This window comes from Anolis sagrei, chromosome 5, assembly GCF_037176765.1.
Source record: "Anolis sagrei isolate rAnoSag1 chromosome 5, rAnoSag1.mat, whole genome shotgun sequence".
In the NCBI taxonomy this organism is placed as follows: Eukaryota; Metazoa; Chordata; class Lepidosauria; order Squamata; family Dactyloidae; genus Anolis; species Anolis sagrei.
This window is the reverse complement of record NC_090025.1, coordinates 50,259,201-50,271,277: the sequence shown is the minus strand read 5'-3', so window position 1 is coordinate 50,271,277 and position 12,077 is coordinate 50,259,201. Positions and strand designations below refer to the sequence as shown.

At 39.8% G+C, this 12,077-nt stretch overlaps 1 protein-coding gene across 3 annotated transcripts in view; it reads left to right on the top strand.

Moving 5' to 3' along the window:
• Positions 1-1,859: 1,859 nt before the first annotated feature.
• The window catches only part of GATB (glutamyl-tRNA amidotransferase subunit B), an 89,063-nt gene continuing 78,845 nt past the window's right edge, over positions 1,860-12,077 (top strand). For all 3 annotated transcript variants that reach the window (XM_060778844.2, XM_060778845.2, XM_060778843.2), the window contains exons 1-2: positions 1,860-2,054; positions 7,357-7,507. In XM_060778844.2, the coding sequence (XP_060634827.2) occupies positions 1,903-2,054; positions 7,357-7,507 (303 nt within the window). In that variant the 5' untranslated portion in view covers positions 1,860-1,902. The remainder of the gene's footprint in view (positions 2,055-7,356; positions 7,508-12,077) is intronic.

Below are 12,077 nucleotides of genomic sequence, written 5' to 3'. Positions count from 1 at the left end.
TACAGGCCCGAAGTCTAGTGAGATTCTATCCAGAATTCAATCCTCCTACAACAACTATAAATAATTTCCTGCATATCACAACTTCAAACCTCTCTAATCGAGTGTGATTATCTTGATCGTGCTAAAGAAGAACGATGCTTCGGGGCGAGAGGATGGGATTTCAGATAAATTACGGAGCCCTCCGTTTGAAAGGCTAAATTGTCTCTTGCACGCATTTCACCAGTCTTAATTTGCATCCTTTCAGATTCTCTGAATATTTTTCAAGGTAAGGAGTAATGAGATTTTTGCCTGATCCAGTTAGGAAATAGGATAACTAGGCAGGGCACGGAAATTACAGGAATGCAATTGATGCAAGAAAAGTGTGGACAGAACACTGAATTCAGTAGAAGGAATCTTCTCGGAGTATCCTGCATCTCTAGTAATGCCCTCAGTTACACCTACACCAGCCATGGGCAAACTTCGGCCCTCCAGGTGTTTTGGACTTCAACTCCCGCAATTCCTACTGGCTGTTAGGAATTTCAGGAGTTGAAGTCCAAGACACTTGGAGGGCTGAAGTTTGCCCATGCCTGGTCTACACTATAGAATTAAGAATCTGATGTCATTTTAACTGTCCTGGCTCAATGGAATCCTGTGAGTTGTAGTTTTATCAGGCCTATAGCATTCGCTGCCAAAGAATGATGGTGCTTCAACAAACTACACCTCCCAGGTTGCATCTACTTTGGAATTAATGCAGTTTGGCAACACTTTAGAGTTGTAGTTTTATGGAACCCTGGGAGATGTAGTTTTTATTAAATCTATGGCTTTCTCTGCCAGAGAATGCCGGTGCCTCACCAAACTACAACTCTCATTGTAAAAAGAAGGCAGTTTGACACCACTTTACTTGCCATGTCTCATTGCTTTGGCAGTTATAGTTTTACAAGGTCTTCAGCCTCTGTCAAAAAGTACTTGTTTCTCAGTAAATGACAACTCCCAGGATTCCACAGCATTGAGCCCTGGCATTTAAAGTGGGGTCAAACTGCATCATTTCTACCCTGTACCTCCCTTCTTAGGGCCCTTCCACACGGTCATATAACCCAGAATAGCAAGGTAGAATAACCCACAATATCTGCTTTGAACTGGAATATCTGAGTCCACACTGCCATATATCCTGGTTCGAAGCAGATGTGGGATTTTATTCAGCTTTGTGGAAGAGGCCATAGGGCCCATCCACACAGCCATATAACCCAGAATATCAAGGCAAAATATCCCACAATATCTGCTTTGAAGTGGGTTGTCTGAGGGCCCATCCACACAGCCCTATATCCCAGAATATCAAGGCAAAATATCCCACAATATCTGCTTTGAAGTGGGTTGTCTGAGGACCCTTCCACACAGCCCTATATCCCAGAATATCAAGGCAAAATATCCAACATCTGCTTTGAAGTGGGTTGTCTGAGGGCCCATCCACACAGCCCTATATCACAGAATATCAAGGCAAAATATCCCACAATAGCTGCTTTGAAGTGGGTTGTCTGAGGGCCCATCCACACAGCCCTATATTCCAGAATATCAAGGCAAAAAATCCCACATTATCTAAGTGTGGACTCAGATAACCCAGTTCAAAGCAGATATTGAGGGATTTTCTGCCTTGATATTCTGGGATATAAGGCTGTGTGGAAGGGCCCCGAGTCCACACTGCCATATATTCCAGTTCAAAGCATAAACTGTGGGATTCCATTCAGCTGTGTGGAAGGGCCCTTACCCTCCCCAATTCCTCCAGAGGACTAATTCGCTGTGCATCTTGGGAAATGAAGTTTCTCTTTCCAGTCTTCTCTTCCAGGCTGAGAGCGCTTGGGACTCTATTTCCCAGGAGCCTCCGCAAGGGCAGCTCGGTCACCTGACTCCTCGGCGGTTCGAAGCAAGATGGCGGCGCCCGTGTTGCGGCGCTGTCGGGATTGGCTTCGGATAAGGAAGCTCTGCCTCAGGAAGGCCGCTGAACTTCACGGCCGGCAGGCTCCGGTGGCTGCGAGCGCGCTCTGCCGGGAAGCAAGGGAGGCTGCAACGAGAAAGAGCCGGTAGGGCAAGGAATAGCCGAGAACGGGATTCCCGGGGACGACTCACTGGCCTGTTTGCCTTCTTCATATGTAGCACCCGCTGCCAGTCTTGGGCTGGATCCACACTGGCATTTAATGCAGTTTGGGTGGTATTATGTGGATCTACACCAGACCCTCCAGGTGTTTTGGACTTCAACTCCCACAATTCCCAATAGCCAAAACACCTAGAGGGCCCAAGTTTGCCCATGCCTGGTGTAGACCCACATAATGCAGCTCAATGAAATTAACTGCATTATATAGGTCTATGGTGGCCATACAATGCAGTTCAGATTGCAGTATATACCAGTGTAGATCCAGCCTTGGCTTCCCCGAATTATAGTCTCATTTTTAGCAGCCTCTCAAGATTTTAGATCTTACCTACTACACTGGACTCCTATTAATTTGAATTTTCGTGGAGAAAATGATAGAATAAGTTACTTTAAAAATGATCCTATTCTGGCTATCTCTCATATTTTAAAGGTACAGCGAAAGCAGTGTAGAATTCATGCTGATTTCTTTACCTGGTGGAAAACTATTATTGTTATTATTTATATCCCCTCTTTTTTTTCTCCACATGTAGAATCCAAGCAGCTCACAACTAAAATCATTTCAGTACAATTAAAATATACAAATATTAAAACAATGTTCGACAACATTAATCCAGGTTAAAACCATAAAAGCATTTAAAATCACATCACAAAAATATCTCTATGGGTGCATCTACACTGTACAGTTAATGCAGTTTGACACTAACTGTACAGTGCCATGACTCATTACTATGGAATCACAGGATTTCTAGTTTGGTGAGGCACCAGCCCTCTTTGGCAGAGGAGGCAAAAGACCTTGATTAAACTACACATTTCAGGATTCCATACCATTGGGCCCTGGGTTAGGCTGCATCCCCAGACATTCCTAGAAAGGTGTTCTCTCAGCTAAAGAAAATAATGTGTTCAAAGTATTGTCGAAGGCTTTCATGGCTGGAATCACTGGGTTGCTGTGGGTTTTTCAGGCTATATGGCCATGTTCTAGAGGTATTATCTCCTCACGTTTCACCTGCATCTATGGCAAGCATCCTCAGAGGTAGTGAGGTCTGTTGGAACTAGGAAAAAGGGTTGATATATCTGTGGAATGACCAGGATTGGACAAAGGACTCGTGTCTGCTGGAGCTAGGTGCGAATATTTCAACTGAACACCTAGCATTTGATGGCCTGGCAGTGCCTGGGGCAATCTTTTGTTCAGAGGTGATTAGATGTCCCAGATTGTTTCCTCTCTGTTGTTTTGCTGTTGTAATTTTTAGAGGTTTTTTTTTTTAATACTGGTAGCCAGATTTTGTTCATTTTCATGGTTTCCTCCTTTCTGTTGAAAATGTCCACATGCTTTTTCCTAGTTCCAACAGACCTCACTACCTCTGAGGATGTTTGCCATAGATGCAGGCGAAACATCAGGAGAGAATGCCTCTAGAACATTGCCATATAGCCTGAAAAAACCTACAACCACCCAAAATAATGTGTGTGTTTTTTCCATTTTGTGCCTCTAACCTAGGCATGTGCAAACTTCAGCCCTCCAGATGTTTTGGACTCTAGCTCCCAGAATTCCTAACAGGCTGCTAGGAATTGACATTCAAAACACCTGGAGGGCCAAAGATTGCTCATGCCTGCCTTATTTATTTATCGTGTCATCAGCAACCATTGTATTACAATTCCAACAGAGCAAAACAAACACAGAGATTAAAAAGAAAAAGAAAAAAAAAAGAAAGAAAAAAAAACCACACAGATTTTGTAAATTTGGTATTTGGTTAAATGTCCTTTGACCAGTATCTGGCCACTTGGAGTGCCTCTGGGGTTGCCGCAAGAAGGTCCTCCATCGTGCATGTGGCAGGGCTCAGGGTGCATTGCAGCAGGTGGTCAGTGGTTTGTTCTTCTCCGCACTCGCATGCCGAGGATTCCACCCTGTAGCCCCATTTCTTAAGATTGGCTCTGCATCTCGTGGTGCCAGAGCGCAATCTGTTCAGCGCCTTCCAAGTCGCCCAGTCTTCTGAGTGCCCAGGGGGGAGTCTCTCATCTGGTATCACCCATGAATTGAGGTGCTGGGTTTGGGCCTGCCACTTTTGGACTCTCGCTTGCTGGGGTGTTCCAGCGAGTGTCTCTGTAGTTCTAAGAAAACTATGTCTTGATTTAAGTCGTTGACGTGCTGGCTGATACCCAAACAGGGGATGAGCTGGAGATGTCTCTGCCTTGGTCCTTTCACTATTGGCTGCTACTTCCCGGCGGATGTCAGGTGGTGCAATACCGGCTAAGCAGTGTAATTTCTCCAGTGGTGTGGGTCGCAGACACCCCGTGATAATGCGGCATGTCTCATTAAGAGCCACATCCACTGTTTTAGTGTGATGAGATGTGTTCCACACTGGGCATGCATACTCAGCAGCAGAGTAGCATAGCGCAAGGGCAGATGTCTTCACTGTGTCTGGTTGTGATCCCCAGGTTGTGCCAGTCAGCTTTCGTATGATGTTGTTTCTAGCGCCCACTTTTTGTTTGATGTTCAGGCAGTGCTTCTTGTAGGTCAGAGCACGGTCCAAAGTGACTCCCAGGTATTTGGGTGCGCTGCAATGCTCCAGTGGGATTCCTTCCCAGGTAATCCTCAGAGCTCGGGATGCTTGTCTGTTCTTAAGGTGAAAGGCGCATGGGTGCGCTGCAATGCTCCAGTGGGATGCCTGCCTAACTCCAGTGAATGTGGAGGCCCCACTGTACATACATATTAGATCATTATGTCCATATACTTATATACTTGTGTTTTCCTTGAACTCAGTCTAGGAGAACACTGCATATTTTGAGCAGCCTTTAAATTATAGTCCCTGGCACATTTGATGAAACACAATGATGTCGCTAGATTTCTAAGTAATATTACATATATAATATGATAAAACTGTGTATTTTGAGATTAGCTCACTCTGTAACCTTAAAAAGGTTATAGAGAAAGTATTCTTTCACAGTATTCTTTCTCAGAGTTTTATAAAGGCATGTTAGAATCACAGAATAATAAAGGTTGTAAGAAACTTTAAGGTCCATCCAGTTCAGCCTCTTGCCATGTTGGAATATACAATAAGGACCTAAGCATGAATCCACTTTAAATCTGGTTGCTGCATTCAGCAGAATTCTGAGGTTTGTAGTTTAGGGAGGAAACCTTTAACAGCCTCACTAAACTACAAACCCCAGAATTCTGCAGGAGGCAGAAACTGGATTTAAAGTGGATTCATTCTCTAGTGTGATGAAATAGTAAAGCACTTACAAAAAATTGCTATCCAGCCTCTGCTTAAAAACCTCCGAAGAAATAGACTCCTCCATACTAAGGAGGCAGCATATTCCACTGTTGGATTGCTCTGCCAGGAAGTTCTTTCTAAATGCTTTTCCTAGAGTAATTCAGTGAAGTACTGCATCTAAATGTTCATCTGTACCTACATAATTATATTATATCTCTCTTTGCTTCTTTTTCTATCAATATATTTTAAACACAGCATATACTGAGAAATAGCTGAAATACTAACCAGTATTTAATTCTAATTAACTTGTAGCACATCTTCTCTGGTTAACAACCGAGGACGGGAATCTTACTGTGTTGCATGTTTTAGTGATTCATCTGTAGATACGTTTAGAAGCCCAAACTCTGCCTACTTTATTTTAAATGAAACTGTTTTATGTTTAAAAGAAATGCTGTTCAGTCAGCCCTCCACATTCACTAGGGCTATGGGCATAGGACCCCTGTGAAAGTGGAAAGCTAGGTATAGTTGAGAATACATCTCAATAGAACAGTGGTTCTCAACCTGGGGTCCCCAGATGTTTTTGGCTTACAACTCTCAGAAATCCCAGCCAATTTACCAGCTGTGAGGATTTCTGGGAGCTGACGGCCAAAAACATCTGGGGACCCCAGGTTGAGAACCACTGCATTAGAAGTTCTCCAGAATGACTCTACAATCAGCCTCTGGAAGAATTTGTCCATAGAATCGCAATGGTACTTCCCTTGAAATTAATTGTTTGGTACTTTCCTTGAAAGTAATTGTTATACTCCAGAAACTTCGTTTTTGTGGCTGCCACAAAAACTATAGCAAGTGTGTTGCAGGATGTTCCACAAAAATAAAATTTTTAGAGAATGCAGTTAGAGGACGTATTAAGATGTGGAGTGGAAAAATTGAGATTAAGACTGATATTTCAAAGGTAATTTCTGTAGTTTATTGTACAAAAAATTTTGTTCAAGAGGAAAGGGCAGAAAATGAAAGTGGGGTAAAACAATAAATAAATAAATAAATAAGCAAATGTGCTGCAGGATGTCCCACAAAAACAAAGTTTTGGCAGTTTAATAAACTTTCCATGTTTTTAGGATAGAACCAATTAGGAAATCACATTTATAACCCAGGAATAAAAATTGTGTTACATAGTGATCAGATCTATAAATGTCAAAGTCGCAAATGTGGGGAGATAACTGTATTTTATGTATATGCCCAGAGTTGCTCTGTGTTCTACATATATCCCAATTTGATCTCAATATTCTTTCCATTGCTACTGCATAAGGTTGACTTCACCAGTGAACTATTATATTTGTGGCTGTCTTTGTGAAGTTCAGATAATTACTTACAGAACCTGTCAAGCAGTTCATGCAGTAAAAGTGATTTGGTTCTCTTTATAAAGATTATGGATGTGAGAGCAGCAATTACTTTTTAGCAGATAGGGAGATGTGTGTTCTTGTTCAGCCTGTTCAGAGAACCAGCTCTTGAGTTTTAAAAAGGTGATTTCTCTATTGCCAGACTGCTGATGTTTATGCTAATGCAATACTATTAATGCTCTGTAGACCTACCTTTTTGCAAGGTGAAAGTGACCATCTGACAGCACATGCATAATTGAACATGCCACCTGTCTTCTGGAGATTTCTCAAACTTAGAAGAAAATCAATTAAAATGTATTTTCTATTTCATAATCTCAACTGACTACAAAATTGAGCCTATGCCCAACAACTCCTTCCACTCTAGACAAACCTTGATACTAAAATGCACATTTTAAAATTAAAGTAAGACCTTCAAGTTATCAAATTTCTTTTTGCCTTCTTTTGAAACACTGCTTATTGTATAATTTTCATTTGAACATAGCAGTCATATACACCAGTGGTTAATTTCCAGTGTGCTATAATGTGCTGTTGTGTTCACATGTTTTTCGTGTTTGAACTTTCCGCCAGCTGCTCCAGAAGTTTAAAACTCATTTCTCCTTCCAATTATGTGTTCTTTTTTACTTTCTTTTAGTGATGCTTCTTGGGCAGCTGTGGTGGGCTTGGAAATTCATGCACAGATCTGCTCCAACTCAAAGCTTTTCTCTCGTTCTCAAGTCCAGTTTGCAGCACCACCAAACTCTTTGGTATCTTTCTTTGATGCTTCTCTACCAGGAACACTTCCAGTAAGTCAGAATTCAATCCTTACTTCTGTCTTGACATAAAATATAGCAAAATGGTTCCTGTCTCTTCTGACTTTGAAATCAAGAGACCTGGAATAGACAGTCACCATTAATTCTTTGCTGAAATGAGTAGTTCCAGTGCCTAAGTGAGAATATGAACAAGATGGCTTGTGATACTTCATACAGCTTGAGAGAGTCGGGCAAGTGAGATAATGTGCTACGTTCCAGGACTACTGAATCTCCAAACCCACAGAAATTCAAGGTCTACCAGAGAAAAATGGTGGCATGATTACTGATGAGGGAGTCATTTGTAGTTTGACATTTTAATATGAACAGACAGAATTCATTCTTTCTAAAGGCCAGAAAGGAAACTGGGACACAGTTATCCCTCAGTTTTTGTAGTTCTTTGAGTACTAAGATGATTTTTGGTTTTGTTTTTTTTTTTAAAAAAGGTTCAAAATGTATATTTCTGTACAGTATTTGTGCATTAACAAAATGTACTAATTGAATGCAAAAATTCGTAGGTTAGGAAAATTCATGCAAAATGGAAACGCATATGGCATTTCATGTGGATTGGATTTTTTAATGTCACAAACTTATGTAGAAATGGGACATGTGTGCTATAAAAATGAAATTTTTGAAACAGAAGCAGATCATTCTTATTCATTATATACTCAAGGATGTAAAAAAGACTTGTGGTTTTCTCATCCTCAACATCCTGAACCAAAAAGCCCCATTAAAGTATTTCCAAAATCTTGTTCCTGCATAAGATCTGTTTTTTTCAGCAGCAGCAACAACGTGTGTGCATGTGAGTTAGCTAAAAAATATACACAACAATTTTGAAAATCATTCTTTTAAAAATGCAATGAAATCATTGAGTATGGCTCAAAAAAGGTTACTCTCCCCATGACAGGGGAGAGATTAGTGTTAGGCATCAACTGAATATAAAATGCATAAATGGCAGTATATAATTCACTGGGCATGTTTGTATGTTATGCTAAGCCATGATTTGTGTTAATCACAGTTAAGCCATGATTGTGCAGTAGATGGGCAAATAGAGGGCTTGTTTTCCTTGTTTCTCGTTTGCTTTCCCCCTTGGTTCTTTTGTCACTCCTACTTTCGGGGTTGGCAGCTAGAGAAGTGAGCAAGGGACAAACCACAGTTTTGAGGTTGACCATCACCATGTGATGCTTCTCAAGTCACTCCTGATGCAAAAAAAAAAAAAAAATCACAATAGGGTTTCAACAAGCCAGGATTTGTAAGCCAGAAGCACACCATGAATTCGTATTATGGTTTATGGCTGACTAATAAAGCTTGAATCGTTAGAATACTGTAGACGGATTCACACATTTTAACAAGTTACATGTGAACAAACCATTTTATGTCTTGTCATGGCATATGAATACAGTCAGTCTGTAATAATGAAGTTAGGAATTTTTCTATTAAAGTATTAAAACTAGAAAATAATAGACAGAACTTTAAGCTGAGAGACCCATTTAAAAAAATACAAGGCAATAAAAAAGGCTTCACCATGTTTTCTGAAGACCATAACATTAGCAAGTCTCTTTTGGGAAAGTGTTTGATAGCCAAGGTCCCAATGCTAAAAAGGCCTTTTCACTGCCAGTCAGCCCCATTTTATATGATAGAAGATGAGAGCAGAGTTATTGAAGAAGATTTGAAAGCTTAAGTGGGTTCATATAGAAAAAGGCAGTCTTTTTTGATATTTGTAAATGGTAGAGTCAGAAAACCTCTCTGAACCAAACTTGATGGATTCATCTTAGGGTCGCTATAAATGGGAAATGATTTCAAGGCATACAATAACAACAACAAACATTTAACGGACATTGATGGAATTGTTATCTTTTGTTGAAGAGTATGATTGAGGTCACATCTGGGGTACAAAATAGCACTAGTCAGGAATAAGAGAGTAGTATGCTGCAGTTACAGTCTTCTGTTTTAATGTACCAATCCAGTTTAAAATCCCAACCAAATGTCTTTTCTGTGTTTATACTACTTTCCACATTGAAAGGTGAAAGATATGTTTGCAATTGGACATACTGGATATGCATAGGAAAGCGTTATGCCCTGAATCTTGCAGTATTCTTGCAGTTTCCTATATATTTTGAGAGAAAATGATTATTTCTTTTATAATTGTTCCCTGGTGGGAAATCCGGGGTCTAAGCTAGAGCAGGCTCCTTTTGAGATAAGAGCTCCTGATTAATAGTCAGCTTGATGACTAACGTAATGAAAAATCTCTGATCTGCTCTTGTTCACCTCCAGCAGAGACTTTTTCCTCTGTATAGAGAGAGAAAAAGAATTTTCCTTTACTTTGTTTGGTAGATAAGTTAAAGTGGGTATTTTAAAATGCTGGTACTTAAAAATGTCAAAATGTGATATGGAATTTTATTGATCCAGCTCAATCTTACTGCATTGTAGTGTTTGCTGTTAGTAGGGATGGTTAAAATTACATTTAGCAATGCAGATGCAGGCCTCTTGATTTTAACGGAGTTCTTTAGTGTGCATAAAAATCTTAATAGTTGCACAAGTTAATTAATAGAGCATTAACCAAAATGCAATTTGCCTTCTGTTGCTTTAGGCCTTAAAATGTGTCTGCTTTAAAGTTAGCAGATGAAAGAGGAAGTTCTTTAGACATTACATTGCAAGTTCATATGTAAATCACATTCATTTAAAATCAAAACTATTAATATTTATGGAATAGTCTGAAATGCATGAAGTATATGTAAAATATTATGCACACATTAGTTCCAGTTAAATTCAAGGCCCAGCTAAACTCGCAACAAACTCTAGTATTCAAACAGATGTGGAAGTTAAGAGACTAAACTGGGATTATGAACTCCATAATGTGAATCTCATCCTTGTCATGAACATAATGGGAGTTTGGGGCAAACCATCATCTTTCACTTTCTCCTCTCCCTACTGTCTCCTATCTGTGTTCGCTCACCTGATAAGACTGTTGAAAACATCAGCCTAAATCCAATCACTACTCACAACTAGAATAGAGAGATTAAAACATTGGGCAAGTATTGATTTACCATTTGTTGAATAAGCTTTACTTAGGCCTAGCAATTGGATGTAAGACTGGGGTGGAAATTGCACAGTCCTCTAGCTTTTGTTGACCCAGCATTCCTTACCTTTGGCTGTTCTGGCTAGGATTACTTGGAGGGTGGTATTTAGAGAGCCACATAATTCCAACCATGATTTAGGCTTCTGCAGCACTCAATTATATAGTGATGTAAATTTTGATATTATTTTAAACATGCTGCCCTATCTTATACTACCTGAAGTATACATGAAGCCATCACTTAAGACTGAAAACCAGAGAAGATAATGGTTTAGATTCCTGAAAATGGTCTGAGTCCTATTGTTACTCCTAATAAGGATCATCACCGAGTCAGTTGAAATTATATAAGTGTCTATGCACCATTTTATAATGGCTTTAATATGTCTACTTTAGTTGGGACTAATGAACAAGGTTTGGGTTAAATAATAATAATAATAGTAATGGTAATAATAATAATAATAATAATAATAATAATGTTTTTGTTACTCATTTCTCATGGCTCGAGACAGGGCACAACACAATTAAAACACAACATCAAATACATACAACAAAATGCATAGTAAGAAGATCAAAATACAGCAGCAATAGAATGCAAATCCAAAACTCATGATTCAACTTTGACTTGGGGTGGCCAATGAAAAGATTGTCTGGCATTGGGTGAAAAGCACCAGTCGGGTTCTAGCTGGTTGGAGTAGACTCTGTCCAAAGTGTTCAGGCTGGATTATACTGGAGAAAACGATCCTGTAGATTGGGAATTCTCAAACATTTTCACCTGTGGAGCCCTTTTTGAAGCAGAAATTTATTGCAAAGCCCCTATAAATGTTTATATATTATGTTTTATATTATATTATATTATATTATATTAATCAGGCATGGGCAAAGAGGAGGGAAAGCTTGGAGGGGGAGGGAGGAGGACGGAATCATGGCACTCCTAAGTAAACTTCATGAAACCCCAAAGTATTCGCATAGCACACTTTGAGAACCACTGCTATAGATAATCTGGACCCAAACCATGTGGGGCTTTAAAGGTCAAAATCAACACTTTGTGCTTTATCCAGAAACTAATTGCCAACCAGTGGGTGTGATATACTCACTCCTAGATTGTTCCCATAGCCAATCTGGCTGCCATGTTTTGAACTCATTGAAGTTTCCAAACCTGGTACAGAGATAATCCAATATACAGCACATAGCAGAAGTCCAGCCTTGGAAGTTCCCAGCACATGCACTATCATCTTATTACAATTACCACTGGAGATAGGAAATCTAAACTAAAATACGTATTTGGTTAAGCTGTATGCTTTCCCAGTTCAACTATTTTTTCCAGCTATTAAAGGAAGGATGGTGTATTAGAAATGGATAACAAAGATAATTTTAAGAAGCTAAGTACCTGCCTCATTGTTGTCCTTCACGAATTGAATGGACAACACTCAGTAAAAAAACACAGTCCTTCAGCCAGTTCATATTTGATGTCCTGTTATAAGTAGTCAATAG